The 22,872-nt window shown below is 29.2% G+C and overlaps 1 protein-coding gene across 5 annotated transcripts in view; it reads right to left on the bottom strand.

Moving 5' to 3' along the window:
• Nucleotides 1–22,258, bottom strand: part of LOC118449093 (putative G protein-coupled receptor B0563.6) — a 39,069-nt gene extending 16,811 nt beyond the window's left edge. For 3 of the 5 annotated variants that reach the window (XM_035883293.2, XM_085660174.1, XM_085660173.1), the window contains exons 1-2: nucleotides 22,020–22,258; nucleotides 1,445–2,428 (exon numbers count right to left, since the gene is read on the bottom strand). In XM_035883293.2, the coding sequence (XP_035739186.1) occupies nucleotides 1,445–1,724 (280 nt within the window). In that variant the 5' untranslated portion in view covers nucleotides 1,725–2,428; nucleotides 22,020–22,258. Of the gene's footprint in view, nucleotides 1–1,444; nucleotides 2,429–9,239; nucleotides 9,348–22,019 lie in introns of those variants that run through there. The other 2 variants (XM_085660175.1, XM_085660172.1) reach the window with 2 other exon arrangements.
• Nucleotides 22,259–22,872: the final 614 nt, after the last annotated feature.

The raw sequence follows: 22,872 nt of genomic DNA, 5'->3' as shown, positions 1-22,872 counted from the left end.
TAATAAAATTATACAAGTAATAAAATTGATTATATTAAGACCGTATCTTTTGAGCATAAATTATAATAATAAAATTTCAAATCAATATTAAATAAATGAAATACAAACTTAAATTAATAACTATAATAATTAATAATACTACAAAATATTAGAAAAACCTATATCAACCTGCAAGTATATCTGATGAAAAAAAATTTTTTAAATATCGTTATTGTTATTTGAAACCAATATAACGTAAAGTAAATAAGAACATAAAACTCATATAATTAATAATAATAAAGAATTAAAGAATTCCTATCTATAAATTTGAGAAATAAGAAAAAAGAAACAAAAAAGAAAAGAAAACAAATTTCAGTTTCATGGAGTAATAAAGATGATCATAGAATAAGCATAGGAAAGATATGATTCGCCAGATGGCAAATTCACGTTCGCTCGTTCGTTGTAGCGCGCAAATTACGAAAGCTGTGGACGTGCTCGAAGAACTCTACGATGTTCCATAGTACGCCGATAATGCACTACGAGTGGAAAGGAATGCGATCGAGCTTTCTACTTCGATATTATGTAAACATGGAATAACTTTATTGAAAGGAATTACACCATCCTTCGATGCTAATGGCGTCCACCCTATCACCCTTCTCACGCTCTCTTACCCTTTCTCTCTCTCTCTTTCTCTTTCTCTCTCTTTCTCTCTTTCATTTTTTCTCACACGTCTCTTATTTCAACGCACGAACATCCTACGAAAATGACCTTCGCCGAGACGAATAATCTCGTAGATTTTAAAGTGAAATAAGGCGATTTCGACGTGAAAATCTTCTCCGATAATGTTCACCTCAGTAATATAAGGGTTGAACACGCTTGGTGAATTTTAATAACGGTCTTGTAAAATAAGGAAGATAAAAAGAGATTTTCTTTCTTCATGTAGAAACGTTGTCCTTAATTCATCGATTTTATTGTTAATAATGAAGTTTCTCGGATAAAGATTATTAGAATCTCGTGTAACATTTGTAAAGAATGCGTGTACATCGAGAGATATTATTAAAATTACGATAATAATTTGTATAGTATAAAAAAAATCGTTCATTAATTTTACTCAACATCTCTTTGACAAATTGAGCAATGTCAAAATATTCTGTATTTTATATCTATATAAACAATATTCATATTTTTTATTGAAATTTCTGACATTACTTATCTTTTAGCTTATTACTAAATAATTTCTCTCGTTTTACTTAGAAATAAAGTACTGAACGTTCCGACATTACCTATTTATTGGCTAATCCAATAATAATAATAATAATAAACTCTTCTATATCTAAATCATAAAGAAAATCATGAATGAGATAAAGTAAATATATCATTCGTTTTATATTATATAAAAAAAAAAAAAAGAAAAAAGAGAAAAAAATAAAATTGATAAGTAACATTATTAATAATATTGACTCACCTCTCATGTAAATATAAGCAGTGCCACGCATGTTTCTTCTCGTAAGTACAAGCAAGTTCAATATGTTACCGATAATACCCAAGCAACAGATGGCAGGTAGAACGATGCCATAACTAATTCTTCTCAGGGTCGGTGTCCTAGGATCCTCTAGAATCTCCAAATCTTCCGGTAAAAAGCATAAACGTCCACCACTCACGTTGAGTGTCTCCATAGTTTTTCTTTTCTTTCTTCCTACTTTAAAATCCACGTTCTCATTAAAAAAGAGATTATCCGTCTCCATTGAATCTTACATTAGTCTTACGAACAACGCCCTCTCGGTCAATCACCCTTCTATGATTGAACGATATTTTTATAATCATCATCGTACGTATAAAAACCGAATACACGAGATAAACGTTTAAGGGAATCGTGAAAAATGAAAAAAAACTAACGAACGTCATTTTTATTATAATTAACCCTCAAATAATTATATGACCAAATTAACACGAAATGATAAAACAATAAACATAGTTCTTATCGATTATTTAATCATTGAAATGGACATAAAAAAAAAAAAATAAAGCGTTCTACTTCACGAATTGATTTTGAATTTATACACTCGGATGTAAACAATAAATTTTGACGTTATTGGTTTTTCTATTTTATTTTTTTTGATTTTTCAACGATCGATCGAGAACGATAGTTCACGTTTCCAATGAACGAATCGTTCGTCGAAATGCAAGAGCCAAGCAACAGGTTCGAGAGACGAAAGTTTCGTGTAGCTTGTCTCTCTTTCTCTGTCTTTTTCTCTCTTTCTCTTTTTCTTCTGGATATATCACAAAGACTTGCAGACTTTTCTTCTTCCTTCGTCGATTTACCAGACTAATGTGTAACATATACACGTCCTAACATTTATTTCACCGAGGAATCCGAACATTTTCTTCCTGACGATTTGTACGCCGACATTTTTGATCATGCGACGATAAGAATGGCATTCACGTGTTCCTGGAAAATATTAAAATTTTTTTAGTTATGTGGCTTCCACGAATTAATCCCTTATCACATCTACGTAAGAGAGAAAATCTAAAGGTGACTTTACTTTCATATTACTTTATACAGGGTGGGCCAAAAATCTTGAGAAACTTTGAAAAATTACTTTAGCCTTAACTCATGGCATGACTCGTGATGGCAATTTTGTTAACGTCGATAAGCAAACTTTACGAACATTCTTTTCTTAATCTCACCGACGTTTCCTTTTTTCTTACTTCTTTCCTCTTTTTTCTTTTTTTTTCCTTTTTTTGAAAATTGCAGTTGAAAAAGAAACTCCAATAAGATCGTAGATTACGTAGATACAACGTGTTCCTTTTTAAAGGACATTAACGTTTCATAGCGATAATACTCTTTTTTATCGGAATTGTTACGCAGAGTATAAAGGGCTATCGTAAAAGTGAAAGATCCTCTTATAGTAAAAGAAATAGATCGTTACTTCCCGAGTTATAGCGACGAGATGCTTGCGGCGGTTAGCGTGTGTCGATTACGAAACTTCGATGACGGAGCTTTCGCAAGTTCCGATACGTGATTTTTCCAAGAAGCTCCTTAACTCCTACCACCAATACTGCCATCATAGATTGCTCCCATAAATTATGATTTATTTCGACGATCTCGATCGATTCTCACGATGACTCTTCGAAAAATTTTTCAACCAGCACTGATATATAGATCGTTTCAAAAACCATACGAAATTTAAAAACGTTAAATGAAATAAAATCGTGGAATGAAATAAAAATTACATACAATTATTTAACATACGTGCATATATATGTCAGATTATTAAATGATCAATATTTTTGAATATTAATTATTTTAGAAAAATATCAACATTCTGTAATCACCATTCTTGAAATATTAATTATTTTATAAAATAAAATGAATTTTATTTTGTAAAATAATATTTCAATTGATAAAATTTAAATTGATTTTTTGTCAAGAGAAAATTGACAAAAAATGAATTTTGATCGTAATACGATCGCTGATACATTCTGTATATTAAGAGAAAAATAAATCCCCATTAATCTTATTGTAAATGTACATATGTAACTGAAAAATATACGTACATAAATGAAAAAATTTTTATTGCTCGAAGTAATTATCTTAAAAAGTGAAATATTGAAATACAGTAAACTTAACATGTAAGATAAAAAGTACGAACAAGAATTCTTCGGTTTATTATAATGATCCTTCTTGATCTTCGAAAACTCTTTGAGAAGAAGAAACTACATGGGTTTAAATCATGCGAAAGATAATTCTTGAAAGTAAGTTTTCGCGATGGTTATCGCTCTACGATAATTCGATGGAGTGAAAGGCTCGTTTCGGAATCGACACGTCATGAAAAGTAGATGGGGTGGAAAGTAGATGGAGTGAAAAAAGAAAATTTGCAATATCCAAAAGCACATATTATGGTTCAGAAGGTTAACATCAATGACAAAAAGAAAAGAAGAAGAAAAAGAATAAAGAAGAAAAAGTCGAGAAGGTAAACGGAAGTGGTTTTTGCGTCGGTCTAAACTGACAAACTCAAGTAAGTTTTCCACTAGAACCGTGAGCTTGCGCCAATACAACGACAGCTGCGACTTACATAATATGTTTCGCTACAAGTCGTTGTTGAAAAAAAAAGGGGTAAAGCTAAACGAAGGTATATATTATGCGCTATAATTATGCTTTCTAACTTTTTCGCTGGATCCGCCATCTTTGATCATTTCCAACAAAAAAAATTTCGAAAAAATTTTCAAATTTCGAGAAAATTTCAAAAATTTTCATTCAAAAATTTACAGATATTCTCTGTAAATTTTATTAGAAAATTCGAAAAATTAACAAAGTTATAAGTCTTTAAAATTGATCCTGACGTTATGTATATTTTAAACTTTAAACGCACTTTTTTCAAAAGTATATTATTCAAATCAGTGCCAATGATATTTTGAAAACTACTGAAACAATCAGGATGAAATTTGGCATGATTATTTTTTATATTCATTACCTATTCTTTGTTATAAATGGAAATTTTTTTAGAAGACTTAGTTCTTTTCTTTTAATCATTAAAAAACTACTAAAATTTTTTATCAAAAGTAAATTCAATCACTCATATTTGTTTATTAAATGAAAATATTAAAAATCGATTTCGTGAAGGACTGATTTTTTTAATCTACTTTAAGAGCTTTTTTGGTAATACCCTGAGGAGATATCATTGGCATCATAAAAGCCGTACAAAACAATTTCGCCTGGTTCGACATCAATAACTCTAAGAAAATAACGGATTATTTTAAGTTTTTTGGTTGGAAAATATTCCTCAAGGTGTACATTAGAATACATATTTAATGATTTTTTTATTAATGAAATAAACTACATGCAAAAAAAATCATAACAATTGCTTTTTCTTGAACTGTATAGGTATAAGTACTCTCTTAAATATTTTTGCAGTCTGAATTTTTTTCTTTGCATATATCAATTTCTATGATTTTTTATTTTTTCAATATATCATCATTTCGAAACCGAAAGTCGAATTCAACCAAAATTATTTGAATTTGACATAGAATATTAAAGATGAGAGTAATAAAACAACAGAGCATTAAAAGTAATGATATTATGTTTTTTTCTACAAACGGTGTAATGATTCGAGAATGAATTTCCATTTCAATGATAGGGGAATAATATTCGGTAAAAGTTACGAAAGAATACTTTCAAAATCAGTAATTCAATGTTTCAACTGAATTACTGATTTACTGATTTCAGAATACAGACTTGATTATTTTATTACCGGTCTCATATACGGAACACAGATTAATTAACTAATTACCGATTTCCCAGAATACGGAGTACAGATTTAATAAATATTCGCAAACTTATTAATTATTTAATTACCGGGTTTATTGAATTGCGAATACTTACTGTCTTTCTGATTGGCTCATTTTTTTTAAGTACCTAGCTCGTCTCATAATGAACTTGCCGAGGATAAAAGATTCGTTCTTGTTTCCTATTGGATAAAAATGTAAACGCTTACAGTTTTGATTGATTAAAAATATAATAAGGTATTATGTATTGCATGAAGTGGTGGTCCGGCTATTGATAGGTCTGATGAACATTTAACAGGATATTTTATAACAGAATATTTTATTATAAGGTACTTTATAACAGAGGTATTTTTTATGTCTCCAAAGGTGTTCGGTGAGCACATGAATGGCCTCTAATGTTCGAAGAGGTATAGGATAACAACAAAGGTGCGATAGAATAGCGATCATAAATGGTAAACACTAAAAATATATTGGTATAACTTTCTTTCCTGAATGGGTCCTTGGATTATACATTGAGTTATACCTTCTATGAGGAAAATATTATATTATAAGAGAAAAAGGAATATAAGCAGGACATAAAAATTGAGAAGAGATGTTACTTAACTTATCATTATCATTCTGGATTTTCAATAAAACTGATATTTATACAGAAGATATTGTCAAATTTGTGTCGCTTTGTTTCGTCATCCACAATACTATAAAATAAATCAAAAGAAAGAGGATAGCGAAGAAATGTTACCCAATTCAACACCACTATTTTGAAATTTTAACAAAGTCAGTTTGCTGTGCTGATCTTGAATTTTAACATGACGTTGCTTATACATACATACATAAATATATATATATATATATATATATATATATATATATATTCTTTTTTTATGTTTTTCTGTCTTCGGAAATGATTATAGTCGGGTTCTCCTTGTGCGCCTTGTAAACTGAAAAGGATTATTTAAGGACAAGTTTTCCTTTTCTTCCTTCCTGTCTTTTTCGCGAACAAACTCTCGATGAAAGTTTCTATGTCCTCGGAGAGAGAGAGAGAGAGAGAGAGAGAGAGAGAGAGAGAGAGAGAAAGCAAGTCCCTCGTGTATCTTCTTCGTAAAGTCGTATATGTCGACTCACGGGGTAACAAGAAAGGAACGGGATCTCGTGGGGTCGTTAGAAGAAATGCTGGTTGCTGGTGAAAGAGAGGGAGAGAGAGAAAAGAAGGAGAGAGAGAAAAGGGAGAGAGAGAGAGAGGGAGGGAGAGAAAGTAGGAAACAGGAGAAAGAGAAGGAGAACTTTTTGTGTACTTTCGTGATGAGTTTCATCGTCGTTCTTCCGGTCCGTTGACACCGCGAACGACGGCCAATGGTACTTACTTCATTTCTCTCTCTTTCTCTCTCTTTCCCTCTCTCTCTCTCTCTCTCTCTCTCTCTCTCTCTCTCTCTCTCTCTTTCTCTTATTCAATTTTTTTTAGCCAAGACTACGAGAAGTTTCTTATACTTTTGATATAGCAAAAAATGTAACGAACGATTATTTCCAAAATTATTTGAGATATTCAAAAACTTTTTCAAATCTTTACGATTCTTATTAAAATATACATATATCTATGTGTTACCTTAAAAATCTAAATATGTATATGTGTATGTATGAGTTTTGATATACATATATGCACATGTGTATAAACGTATTCACTCTATCTTGTAAACGGATGGATGGATTGATTTGAAATTTATGAAAAAAAGTATTAAAGTTACTTGTTACAGGTAATACTGGTTCGATTTGACTTTCAGTTTCGCAATGATGATATATCGAAATAACTAAAAAATTGATAGAAATTCAACGAAAAGAATTAAATCTTTCAAAGAATACTTAAGGAGTTATATATATCTAGACGATTCAAAAAAGACAATTTTAATTTTTTTTGGATGTAATTTATTTCATTAATAAAAAATCATTAAATATGTATTCTAATGTACACCTTGAGGAATGTTTTCAACCAAAAAACTTAAAATAATCCGTTATTTTCTTAGAGTTATCGATGTCGAAACAGGCGAAATTGTTTTGTACGGCTTTTATGATGCCAATGATATCTCCTCAGGGTATTATCAAAAAAGCTCTTAAAGTAGATTAAAAAAATCAGTCCTTCACGAAATCGATTTTTAATATTTTCATTTAATAAACAAATATGAGTGATTGAATTTACCATGTTATTTTCAATAAAAAATTTTAATAGTTTTTTAATGATTAAAATAAAAGAATTAAGTCTTTTAAAGAAATTTCCATTTATGACAAAGAATAGATAATGATATAAGAAATAATCATGCCAAATTTTATTCTGATCGATTCAGTAGTTTTCAAAATATCATTGGCACTGATTTGAATAATATAATTTTGAAAAAAGTGCGTTTAAAGTTTAAAATACATATAACGTCAAATTCGACAGGATTAGTTTCAACGTCTTATAACTTCATTAATTTTTCGAATTTTCTGATAAAATTAACAGAGAATATTCTTAAAAGATAATACTATCGAATGAAAATATTTCAGAGAAATCAATTATTTTTCAATTTTCTAGATGTATATAACCACTTAAGATCAATCCTTAGTAAAAGTTAATCCCTTCACACGGTCTGACTAAAAATGAACCATTTTACTTCATAAAAAAACGATTGTTGATGACATAAAGTACCACAAATCTGTCATATTTATTAGAAGAAATGTCAATTTTATGGAAAATTTTTTTCGCAGTGACATAAGGCTAAGATATAAGATGACTTTCGGTTTTACAACTTCTCGAAATACCTTAGGTGCACTCGATCCAACTCATATTTCTTCGTATACCACAACACGAGGGAGGATTTGAGAAGGGGACTAGAGGAAAACGCGACAGAGCCGAGAAAATTAGCGAAAACTTTCGCATCGAGTTTGAATCCTCGGGCATGCCGCAAAATCGCGCCTGCCTGTTGGAACAATAAGTCTTCTCTTCTCCCCTAAATCTACCCCTTTTCCCGTCTCCAGTATCACCATTCCTCTCTCTTACCCTTCCCGTCCCCATCCCGCTTCTCCATCCGAGACCGATCAAGCGAAATTTTACCCAGAAACTTTCGACTGAAAATTAATAGTCGCGCGCAGTTTAGTACCCTCTAACGGATTTACTTGTGAACTATAACGTTGTCGCGTGTTTCCTACTACTTCGTCCTTTCTTCTCTCTCTCTCTCTCTCTTTCTCTCTCTCTCTCTCTCTCTCTCTCTCTCTCTCTCTCTCCCTGTCTATCTATCTCTCTCCAGTATTGAAACTTGACGCATACCAAATGAAAATTGTTTTAGACTGAAACAAGTTTCGTCTTTTCTTTTTTTCCTTTCTTTCTTTTCTTTCTCTTATCAAATGGAAACGATACCAAAAATTACAACTACTTTCTTCCGCTATTTCGAAACTTTCGATAGTATAATATTTAGATTAAGTCATTTTAATAATCTCTCAAATAAATCCTTTCAATCAATTGATCCATTTAATAATGATATTTTTAACAGTATTTTTTTTCTTTTACAACAACCAAATCAAAATTCTACCTAAACATTGTGCTGTGGGATGTAAAAAAAAGAAAAGAAGAATGTAAAATACAGAATAAAATTGAAAATATCATTGATCGAGATCTTCGGCGATCAGTGATTAGAAATTTCGTCGGAACTCCTGATAACTCGATGGAGTATTTAACTAAAGCGATGAGAGTCTCTCTCCCATTGGTAAGCAAAGGAAGTCACCAGGCACGCTCTGCTGCTTGCAAGATTAACTTCGACTTATCTGAAGGGATAATTTGTCGGTCTAAAGGAACGGATACGCTCGACACGTAAGGGTTGAGGACGTCTTCGAAGGTTAGAGAAAGAGAGAGAGAGATAGATAGATAGATAGAGAGAGAGAGAGAGAGAGAGAGAGAGAGAGAGAGAGAGAATTGCCCGAAGCTACTTCTCCTGTTAGGATCGAAAGCTTACGTGGCCCTCTTTCCAACGACTGCGTCTTCGTTGGATGTGTCGCAAGTCCTCTAACGCGACGAACGAAGCACTCCCTCGTGATCTCCTTTACGAGCCTCGAGGGTCTCCCTTCGAGAAAGACAAAAAGAGATAGATAGATAAATAGATAGAAATATAATTAGTTTATTATCATGGTCATATAATCGCAACGAACATGACAAGAGCCATTGTAAAGTTAGAAGTGATGAGAGATAGATTAAAATCAGTTTTAATACTTTGAACTATTTTTGTTCACATTGATTATGATCACATATATATATTATCCACTTTATCGTCATGTAAGTTTAAAACCACACGCTTATATTCCTGTATTTTTTCTAATTTCATTGCATTTTGTCATAACAAAATTAATTGTTCCTTCATATCCGATGTTTCTCGTCTTTCTTTGTTTATTGTTTTTACTTTTTTTATTTTTGTTTTTTTAATTATAAGTTATACTAAAACTTTTACATTATATAATTTTCCTAAAGAAAATTAATCTACAGAAGATTAACATTAAAATATTTATAATGAAATAGGCGTTATGTTAAAATTTTTCGAGCGATTTACTTGAAATTACAAACAAAATATCTTCATGTTTCACAAAATTATTTTTAAAACTTTCAATGGATTCCATTAAATTTTTTCATTAATCTTCAACTGTAAACGTTTCTATAATAAAATAAGCGGCATTTCAATTTGTGTGAAATTCCAAATAATGTATCTCCATGTTTCGTAAAAGTATTGTGTTAAATTTCCATGAATCCGACTCAGACATTTTGTTTATTTTTAACATAGAAGTATTTTTAATCGAACAGTAATTATTTTGAAAATTTTCAAGCATTTTCAATCATTTTTAAAATATCAAGTATGATATTTTAATTATTAATTTCCACAATGATACAGAAACTTTTCACGAAATTTTGTCACACTTCATTTAAACTAATTTGTTCCTATATTCATGAAGAAAGTTTACCCGCTCATTTAGAAAATCCAATGATTTCGTGCCAAACTTCAAATGCGAATGGAATTAGAAAAAAATTCAATGTTTATTAAAAGTTAGAATAATGGCAATCGCATAAGAGACACTATCTGTGTGGTAATGCATAAAAAAAACGTAATATTTTGAATATAAAATTAGAGAGAAAATAAAAGAAAATACAATGAGACTAATTTTAAGGTTTTTGTTAATAAAAAAGTATTATCCTACGTGATAGGTAAGCGTATTATTGTATATGTTACGTCTCATTCGTTCTCGTAGCTAATTCTCAATGGAGAAAAATTTTTCAAGCGCGCTCAAGCAATTTTACTACCGGCGGAGTCTCGTCGGCAAATTGATACCGCTTCGTTCCAGGCGCGCGCCTTACACGAGACCGAGCAACTATTGGACGTTCTATCAAAAGCAGTCGAGCGCAACAACGACGACTTCCGTCGGTGTATAAGAACGTTACGGGGCAGTCCGATTAACTCACTCTCCTTCTTTGAAAAAGATCCATTTTTCTTCATTTTCTCTTTTTATTTTTTTCCTTTTATTCTTTTTCTTATTTTTGATTCTTTTGATGAAATATCCATATTTCCTTGAACCGTTGTCAATTGTACTATTTGTTGTTGTTTTTTTTTTTCATTATTACCATTATTAGAATAATTCGAGGGGTGACTTAAAGCTTCAATGCATTTTGAATTTAATCGATATATAAAGAAAAAAAATGATGTTTATAAAAGTAAAAGCTTATATAAAAAATTATATGATATCAAAAAAATAAAATATAAAAGTAAATAAATGAAAAATTATAATATCAAAATAAAACTGAAAAATAATTTTATATTTTTATAAAAAAAAAGAAATTTTTGACCCAAATAAAAAAAAAACGTTTTGTACATAATAAAAAGAAAAATTGATATTTTTGCTTCCGTGAAACTTCTCTACAGAGATCATATAAATCTTAAAATTTTGAACATCCTTCGTGAAATCGCTCATCATATCTCACACATCGAATTCAGTCGCATTGTTTCGATGTACAACTATACTGTACCCTATAATCGATGCATTCAGCATTATCTTCTTTCTCAAAACTTTCTTCAGACTTTTAGACATATCTGAAAAATATTCGTCCGGAGATGAATCTTCCGTAAGGGAGATGTTTATGTTTGTTGGGTTTGCTTGAATGTTTAGCACGTTTTGTTATTTTTGCCGCTTGAAACGTTTCCTACGTTTTTTAATTCCTTTAACTACATCTGATGACGTACCGAGAATTGGATTAATTTTATTTAGCATTGTCTGGCGTGTCTGCCACGGTAGTTCTTTTACTAATTGCTTGCGAGCATCTAGGTACGACGGGTTTTGGTTCTTTATTTTTCTCTATATCTTCTTCAGTTACACGAAGCACACGTTCTTCTGATCGTTGTTCTTCATTTAAGAAAGTACATAATGGATCTTCATTATTAAAAATGATTAACAGAAAATATAAAAATCCAGCAATACTGTAAGTAGCTGGATTTACGTCGTAAAAACGTAAAAATGTATAATTTTACAATGGATCAATTATTCTCGAAAAAACCGAGCTATCCATTCCGAGAATCAAGGAGTGATAAATCACTTGTTTTTCACTCGTCACATGATTATATACATGACCTTTAAATACTATATTAAAGCATTGTATTTCAGAAAAGTGATAATTTCTTTGTAAATTATGTTCTAAAGAAGCAGAAAATAGTCTAAAATATTTAATTCCTTTATTACAAATAACTTATAAATTTCTTATTTAAAAACAAATAAAGAGTATTGTTTATGACTTTCGTTAATAATTGCCAATCCTATCAGTAAAAATATTTAGTAGAAAATCGAACTATATCAACAAAATCTGAGACCAAGTCGGCTCATCCGCATGGTCATCTCATCTGAAATTATTCTATTATACCAAATAAAAATTATAAAAAAAATAATTCTTTCGTCCGACCTTCACTATTTTTTTTTTGATAATGTAACAGAAACTCCAGAAGCACGATAGAAAGACAAATAATTTTTTTTCAGTTTTTTGAAATTTCAAACAATAAAATGTACTAGCTAAGTATAAAGAGATCGACTAACAATAAGTTAGTAGAGTGCAAGTATGAATCTTCCTATCGTTCGAAGTTCGAATGGAATGTGATCTATTTTCCTTCAAGATCTGAATTTCATTCTCAAATCTCTTCTCTCTTTGTATGTTCAATGCACGTGCGTTACCGGCTACCGGAAGTGAATGAAAAAGAGAGAGAGAGAGAAAGAGAATACTCCACGAATCGTAATCCGCGTTCCTTCAAGCTACGATTTCCTTTCCTTTAATATACTGGGCTAGACTAGTAATACGTGTTACGATTCAAAGAAAAGTGATTTCTCTTAAAAAAAAAAAAAAGAAAAAAAAGAAAAAGAAAGAAAAAAGAATCAATCGTAATATTAATATAAAATTGCTTCTTCTTTTCTATTCTTTTTTTTTCAATAATCCATTGTTGAAAATAGATTCCAAAAAAGATTCGTTATTTAAAAGTTTAAATGTATACTTGTGGTTATTAATGGTGTTAGTAAAGGTAGTCTCTCTATGTGGTCGAGTTTTCCTTTCCATTTGTCATACCTATTCCTTCGTGTTAATCCTACCATGAAGTATCATTGTGTGACAATAGTATTTATACATAGTAAAGATATAACAGACCAATGATATATAGGTACCTAGAAGCAAGCAAGAAGCTAATGATATCAGTTTTCTTGTCTACATTATGATTATTTGTAAATAATGAAAATCGAAAATAATCTTTTGAAAGCTGACTGATTCTCAATTGAAATAGTACTTAAGTATCGATTACATGGAAATCATCATACAATAATAAAAAATTTTAACGTAGAATGACAACTTTTTAATTCATGCGCATTTCAGAAATTCGTTTAAAAATAACTGTAGCAATTAAAAAATTGTTACGTTTTTCTGTCACGTAAGTGTTATCAACATACATTGATAAATGTAGATTCGATTATATCGATTTTCCGGAGAATAATAAGGTCAGGAGGAATAATATAAGCTTTTACTTTGCAAGATTCCATCCGAGATTTACGAATTATTGGGCTTTGTATGTCAGTTGACTCGAAGATGCCCGAGGATAATTCTTGAAAATCTCTTATAGGAAAGCTGGCCATCAGTGAAAAGCATTAATTAATGAACGTTCCGTCGTCCATCGTCGTCGTCTCGTGGCCGGCAACGTGAGGCGCGATAATACGAGAGAAGCCGAGATAATTATGCGCTCTCAAGATATCCGACTCTGGGTCTTCAACCCCTCCGCTAAAACCACCCTTATTCTCACCCTCTCATTCGAGTATCCTTCAATATTATATAAAATGTATCTCGAAGGTCTACAGTACTCTTCTTTTCTTTTTTCCTTTCTCCCTCTTTTTCATTCTTTTCCTTCTTCAAACATTTCTTTGCTTTTCATTTTCCTTTTTTACTTTTTCCTTTTTTCTTCTTTTTTTATTATTATTACATTTTTCTTTTTTGTAATAACTTCGCAAACCGCCACTTACGAAACCATAAAAAATTCCAACGAGGGTAGATGAGCAAACGAGGGTGGTCTGTTGCCTTCGAGCCATCGTCTTTTTCTTATTTTATTTCCTTTGTTTTGCTTTTTTCTCCTTTGAAAAACTTGGTGTGAGGATATTACTAAATGACCGATTAAAGCTTCGTTGAATATTAATATTTCTTTTTTTTTTTTTTTTTTGTTCTACATTAGCCTTCCGTCAAAAAATTTGAATATTAGTATAAATGATCTTATCTAAGGAAATGTCATTTTGATTTATCTTATTTAATTAAAAAAAAAAGAGAAATAATATATATTTATACATTAGATGTCTCTAGAATAAGTGGGAAATATTTTGGAGATGACTTCAACTTATCAAAACAATAAAAAAGGAATTCGTATAAACACGTATCGTATTTGACATTATTTTTGAATTATAGTGGATTATGTATGGCAATAATTCTTTCGTTAGATAAACAAAATCCATTGTGTAAAAAACGTCCATTGACAATATTGAAACTCTTCGTGAAATAATTGAACAAAGTTTCCAGCAAATCTGAACAACATGAGGACATATGGAAAGAAGGTGAGCAAAACAGTTATTGGTAAGACATTTACTAGCTTGTATTCACATTCGAAATGGTAATTTCGAACATCTCTTATGAAACTAAACAAATAGAATTTGTTGAAAATCAAATTCTCTATAACTCGATAACAAAATCAAATAAGACATACGTTTTGAACTTTATTTATTATTTACATTTTCTGAAGTCATCCTTAAAATATTTCACATTTATTCTGAGTCACCCTGTATATATATATATCCTGTATATATTAAGTATTAATAATTTCACTTTCGAATTATTAAGAAAAATTTTATTCCTACATTCTTATTTGGCATCTCGTGGATTATAGATAAAAAAAGAAACAACAGGATGAACTAACATCATTGATTCATTTTCCAATAACAATAAATAAAGTGGTCATTCATTGATGCATTCATGCATGGAATACTACTCGTTTCCATTCTTTTCTTATTCTTCCTTTTCTTTTCCCTTTTTCCTTACGCGTTTTATCCCTTCGGTAGACATCGACTTCTTTCGGTCGTTACGCACGAACAGAATAAAATCGAAGTTACGCGAGCGTAACGCAAATCCTTCGGAATCGAGGATAAAATAAGGAAGCTTGTATTCCTCCATCGCGATAATCGAGTAGGATTCAACTCCCGCTTCCTTACTCGATAACGTTTTTCGATCGTCATTCCCACAGGAAGCTAAGGAATTTCCTGCTGAAATCCGTAAATTTCAAGTCAAAAAAGGGGGAAAAAAGTCTTGCGATTCTCAGCGAAATGAAATTTCGGTTGATAAAAATGATGAGGACGAAAGATAACCAACGTTCTGTTTTGTCAAGGTGGATCTGCTACCTGAATCTCTGACAAAAAAAGAGCTGTGTTTTATCTCAAATAGGTACAACCGAAATACTTCCAGTTAATGGATAACACTTATAAATATTTCTACAGCATTTTTTCTTCTTTTCATTTCCATTGAATATGCGTTTTGTTATGAAATTGTTAATTTTTGAAATGCCCGCCATTTTGAAACCAAAAGTCAGATCGGATCGGAATTACTCGTAAATTTTCGTGAGATATAACTCGATTTGTAATTTAATATTAATCTACTGAATTCAATTTAGAAATTTGTTGTAAAATCTATTGTATGTGCTTCCGCATGCACAAAAATGTGTACGAATATGTATGAATAAAAATATATAATATATTTAAACTTTTATAAAAAACTTATAAATATTATATTTGGGGTTCTTTCGGTAAGATCACCAAATTAAAATTTTTATCCGTTTAATCTTTAATTGCTTTCATAAAAAATGTCAAAATAAATTTATGGTCATGCCTGACACTATTTTAAATTTTCTCGACAAGTTCTAATTCTTTCTGTTGCATATGCAAATTTTTATGAATTTTTTAATTTAAAAAAATATCGCCATTTCGAAACCGAAAATTAAAAATCGTTCGTATATAAAACTGATTATTAGATTGAATGATAATAAAAATGGTACATCTGATTGTGATAAACTATTGAAATAGTGTTAAAAAGTACATAATTTATTTACGATGGTATAAATATACACGCACATAAGAAAGAATAACGATGATGTCAAAATATGAGAGAGTTCGCGCAATAAATTCGACATTTCGATTCTAAACAGAGAAAAGACAGGCTCGTTAAGAATATTCGATTTTACCGATAACAAAGATTTTATTGTCCCCAATTGTCCGTTTAATGGAATTAACTTGTTCTTCGAAACACATTCCAACAAGGAATTCTTCTGTTGTTCATAAATTACGAATTATATGAAGATAAAACCCCTGAAACAATCGAACAAGAAGTATTGCTAGCTTTTTTTCCACAGAAATCATTACGTACAGCGATTTCAATTGATTATTTTTTTCATTAAATCTCAATTATATTTAATTATCTCAATTTACGAAGCACTAGTTTAACAAAATCCAACAACTTATGTACTTATTTTATTTAGAAAAAAGGAAACAACGAAAAAAAACAGATGTTATTTTTTAATATTCTCCATAGAAAATCATGAAAAGTCTAACTTATTAGAAATCCAATACGGCAGTGCTAATTCATATACATATTTTCACAATGTGAAACATTATTTTTTATCATGATATACATAGATCTATTTTTATTATATGTAGTTATACATAAAAATAAAAAATAAAAAAAAAGACCCAACTGATCCGTAAAAGAAATCACATTTAATATAATTTTTCAGAAAATTGTATATAGATATGTATGAGTCATTTTTAAAGTAGATAATGATTCGTCCATCGAATAAACTTTCTCGCAACTTCACATCGTTAATCATTCTTTTCAAGTATTTCTAGATAATTAATGAATAATAAGAAGAGAGAAGTAATCGGTTAGACGCATCGAAGAAATACGGAGAGAACCATCAGGTACGATAAGTTCCACCTTTGTATATGCGTTGTATATATATATATGTATGTACATACCTATGTATATACGTTACAGTCTGAAAGTGATGAAAGGGGAAAGGGCAACAGAATTTCGAACGTAGAATTGTCGTGTGGTTGATGGCCTTGTTAATTAAACGCGCCTAGTCCCCTTTCGATGATTTGGTATGTGATTCTTTAAATCCAATTGGCCGAATGCACAACTAAAACCGTGTATATGTATCTATATACTCATGTACATATATCCACGAGTGTGCGCGCACCTATATGAATACACTATAGGTGTATATCTATATGTTCATATATATATATATATATTCATATATATATGTATATATATATATATACATATATACATACATATATATATATATATAAATATATGTATATATGTATATATATAAATATATGTATATATGTATATATATAAATATATGTATATATGTATATATATAAATATATGTATATATGTATATATATAAATATATGTATATATGTATATATGTATATATATATATGCATATATAAATATATGTATATATGTATATATGTATATATATATATGCATATAGAAATATATGTCAATGTGTGTGTATGTGTGTATTGCTAATTTAGCGCTAATATAGTAGAAATTTTTTACGCAAGTTAAGATTAAAAATCATAATTTAATATGTATTAGGTATAAATAAATATCTATTAGGTATTCATTCTTTCACCAAAAACGAATTAATTTATTATAAATCTTGCATAATAGTGTAATGAAAACGATTAAAACAAATGAACTCCTAAATCGTATCTATAAATTTCCTAAATTGTAACCTTTTTACAAGTATAGCAGTAAATTAATGAATGAAAATAATAAAAATATGATTAAGAAAATGTGCTATCAGGTATTAATTAATAAAAGGAAAATAAATATTCCATATAGAACAATAATTATTAAACAACATATCTAATCTTTTCCCATATTTTATCAACTCTCATATTTTATCTAATGTTGTCCCATATATGTTGTAATATATTTTATCAACAATAATAATGTTGCTTTTCAAAAAGATGACATTTTCCTCCAATAAATATGGTATATATTTTATATGAATATTGATTTAATTTTTTAATTAATTATTATATTTACGTAAGATAAATACAAAATTTTCTACGATAAATTTACTTTTACGAAAACAAAAATATTTGATTCTTTATAAAATATGTATATATAAAAAAAATATTATGCTCTATTATTATATAATATTATTATATAATTTTGTATATATATAGTATATATATATTGTGTATATATGTGTGTATATAGGTATATATATATATATATATATATATATATACATATATATAGAGAGAGAGAGAGAGAGAGAGAGAGAATAATATAAACATATATACAATATATACAAGATATGATCAAAAAGTTCAAAGACTTCTTTTATAAATATTTCATTATTAATATTACAATTATTTATGTATATAGAATTCTCTTCAAAGTAGTTCCCTTCGAATACAATAAACCTTTAGAATCTTGTTTTCCAATCTTTGCAAACTCTCTTATATGCCAAAACTGAAATTAAGTTTAGCACTTCTGTCCATTTATCAATGATTTCTTTTTTCGTAGGAAAACGTTGACCTTTTAACATTCGCTTAAGGCAAAGGAAAAAAGAAAAAAGTTTACTAGAGACAAATCAGGTAAATATAGCGATTGCGACCTTACAGAAAGTGAATTTCATGCCAAAACCTCCTGAATGAGAAATGCTCTATGTGCATGCTCGCATTATCATGGTGTAACAGCCATGCCTTCTCTTGCCATAATTCCAATCTCGCACTTTTTCATGCATACGTTGCAACACATCCTCAATGAAATATTGCATTCAACGTGATACCGTTGGGTACGAATTAAGCTTTTTAAAACCAGTCATTAATGAAAATTGGCGAAGATGCAAAACTCATTTTCGTAAAATAATACGATAACTCAATTGAATAAAGGGCATAGTTGATGCAATTTGGTAGATCTATACAATAAACAATAAAAAATCGTTTCATCAAATCCTATATTCTAAATTCACACCTATTGTGTTTCTTACAAATGATGTCCCCGAATTTTTATATGATATTATTATATAATTATATAATATAATATAGAGCAGGAATTATAATATACTATGTTACTATAGCAGGAATATATAATATATAATACACTAATATATAATAAAGTAAGAATTTCTAAACATTTTTGATCGTAGATCTCACAAAAATCCAAAGATTGCGTGGATTTCTTTATATTTTTTGAACAACCTTCCTTCCCTAAACTTTATGAGATATTAAATGAAACAAATACTGTTTTAGTAATTCAGACTTTAATCAATGAAATTCCTTAAAAAAAAAGTCCCTAATACGAATAATATAAAAATTGTTCATTCCAATAATTCGGCTGGCAGACTGTCACGCAAAACTCCTGAATTTGTTGGTGAAATCTTAAGATTTCGTGAAATACTAAATATTTGGGAATCGCTGTTATAAAATATACTATATATACGTTAAATATACAAGATCTAAACGATCAAAACTTCATTAGTATGTTGTATGATTAGAAATAAGAAACTAATTTTATGTAAATGTAGATCCGCAAATTTATAAAAAAGTTATAACAAAAATAAGAAGCCTAATGGCAATAATGAGTTCGTTGTTGATACTAAATCGTAATGTAACAATAATGGTTCAAATTAGATGGCTGCCCCAACACATTTCGCTAGATCTGTTAGAGAATGGTTAAACGAACATTATCATGAAAGATGGATTAGTTAGATAGGACACATAGCTTGAACCGTGAGATCGCCAAATCTTATACCGTTAAACTTTTATTTGTGTGAAAAAAATAAAAGCAATTGTGTACCGTACAAAAGTCAATTCGTGACGAGAAATAATCGGAAGGATTAATAGTCGATTCACTGAACTGCAGCAAAATAAGCATGACATTCGGAGAATGATAAATTCAATTTTCCTACGATGTCAAACATTATAGGAAATTTGTATTCGAAGCGGGGAATGCCATATTGAAATGAAAAACATAAATCAACTTTTTTTTTCAAAGTCATGTACAACCTGATAATAAAGCGTTTACGGATCTATGTTTATATAAAATTTTTTTCTTATTTCTACTCATAGAAAATACTGGTAAAGTTTGATCGTTTTAATTTGGGTCACACTGTATATAAATATTGTAAAATTTGAGAGAGAAAGAGATATATATATATATATATATATATATATATATATATATACTAATATATATACTCTTTCTTTTATTTATATATATATATCTCTTTTATATATATATATATATATATATATATATATATATATATATATAGAAGATCAAAACGAAAACAGAAAGTTCACTGGAATTCGAAAGTGATAATAATTGAAATGAAAAAGATTTGAAAATTAAAATTTTGAACTTTTGCTGTTAACAAGAATAAACGATTATTTTAAATCTCTTATAAAAACGTACTTCTTTGAAATTATCGATAATATTCGAACAATATCATACATTGGATCGAATTAGTTCACCAAAAACGAAACTTCCGCGTTTCGCGACTCGCTAAGCCGAGGAATGAATTTCAAATGAGACGAGAAGTCGACGTTATATGTGTCATAGAAACCGTCCACTCGGTTTCCTGACACACGATAAGATATTAATACGAAACGTGAGAATCCAGCCGTCGTAGCTGCGTAGGTAACCACGACTCGAGACGAACAGGAACAATCGATTATTCAACTCGCGTCGAGTACGCTAAACATTTTTCATTTAACTTCAACACGGAGTCGGCATAATTTTTCCTTACCCTCGCGAAAGGATCTCGAACAACGCGTTGAATATGAGAATGATCAAGAGAACGGAAGTACAAAAGAAGAAAGAGAAAAAGGGAACAAATATTCCATATACTTGTTCCTTTTTTTACCGATCGTTTCATTATAGTAATTATTATTAGGTTCGAAAAGTTTTATCTATTTAATTAACAATTTCTTTTTATTTAAAAAATTTATTTTATTCAATATATTTCTTTTTATTATATAAAAAATTTTTTTATTCAATACATTGCTTTTTACTACTTAAAAAATTTATTTTATTTGATAAATTTATTTTTTTATTATTCAAAAAATTTATTTTATTCAATAATTCCTTTTTTTCTATTTGAAAATGATTTTTTTTAATTTTTAAAGAAGTTTTTTCAGAAATAATTGAGCGTTTGAAATGAGCAATACTACATTTGACAGACTTAATATAACCACGTAATAATAATTTTTCTTATAATCATTTTTTTCATTAAGGCATGTAAAAAGTTGTCTTTAATAACATTTTGAAAAAAAACTAGAGATGAATCTTCTTTTATAATTTTCTATTTTTTTAAAAAAACCTCGTTCAACAATAATTACCATCCAACTATATGAAATGATTAAAATGTAATAATAACCATTTTTTCCTTCATGATAATGTATTATATATAAAAATTTATGTTTAGTAAAATATATTGAAAAAAACAAGATGATTTGTTCTTATAATTTTCTATTTTTATTTTCTATTTTCTATTTTTTTTTTCTTTTTTTAACTAAATGTTGTAACAATAATTGTCATCTATTAAATGAAATTGTTGAAGAGATCTAAATAAATTTAAAAATCTGTTACCTCGAAACTATTTGTATTATACTTGTTAGATTACCTATTTCAAGAATCATCATGTTCAAAGGGTCATCGATGAATACGCAATAATTTCTTTTTTTTCTTCTTCTTTTAAAAGAGATAATCTTTATTCGCATTCTTTATTCGGCATTTAACGATTCGTGCTAGAAAAGATTCGGAATCTCTTTCTCGTTATTTCAGATTCGAATTCCAACCATGTTTAAAAAATTGCCACGTTATCTAACGTTTAAATGCATCGGAGACATCTTGATTAACCGATTAGTTGATTTTACTTCTCTGATACATTTATTGTATTACTTATTTATATTTAATATGCATTATATTGAATAAAAGTAATAAATAAATAAATAAATCTATATAAATATAAAGAGTATCCTTCGTAAAATGTTATGACATATTTTCATCAACACGTATAAAGAAAATTTGTAGGCCTTTTCTATTGAAAAAAAAGAACAACAATAAAAATCCAATTACAACAATAACAAGTTTAATAAACGTTTCTTACCTCGCAGCATGTCATCATTTTTATTGGAAAAAATGAAAAACAGAAAGACGATTTTCGAAAAATATCCTTCACCTTCTTTCTTCTTTTAAACGCCGCACATTTTCTTCTTTCTCTACATTTTGAAATTCTGAGCTGTTTCCTTGTCGCATATAAAAATAAAAAATAAAAATATTTGTATAAACAAAACGTATGTTCTATATTGATCTCGTCCTTTCAAGGACCTTCCAATACAACCCTCTCTCGATCGCGTCGCAACGATAACTGAAATAAGGATTCATACGTTCGCCACGTTTGAGTCTCATCAATTCGCGCATGCGTGCCAAAATTAGACGGAAAAACTCGAAGAAATGGCGCGAAAACGTAACGCGCGAAATAAAAATTATTAATCATTTTTTGACAAATTTTTCAAAATAAAATATAAATATTTATCTAATTAAAATTATATTTTGATGTACCATTGGATGTGGAATTAAATTTGATTTTTATTTTAATTAAAAATTCTTTTATTTCATTTTTTTGTTTTTTCTATTACTTCTTTAAGCCTCACTACTTTTTTCCCTTTCTTTTTAATAATAATAACATTTTTAATAATAATAACATTTTTTATAAGCGATAATTCATAGTATCTTTCTCTCTCTCTCTCTTTTTTTTTCTGAGCTTTCTCGTAACAGCGTTATCGCATCGAGTCGATCTAATTTTTGTGGGATCACGAAAGAGCAACGCTTGTCTACGTTACCTGGACGGTTAAACGAACCATTACTTCGACCATGAAAGATTGAGATTTATGACTTAACCCAGACGCAACCCTTGTAAAAGCTCACCCCTAAAAGACGTGCCTAATACGCGTGTCACA

This window comes from Vespa mandarinia, chromosome 11, assembly GCF_050613455.1.
Source record: "Vespa mandarinia isolate Hongniang chromosome 11, ASM5061345v1, whole genome shotgun sequence".
Lineage (NCBI taxonomy): Eukaryota > Metazoa > Arthropoda > Insecta > Hymenoptera > Vespidae > Vespa > Vespa mandarinia.
The sequence above is the reverse complement of the archived record's forward strand: the minus strand, read 5'-3'. Positions and strand labels throughout refer to the sequence as shown.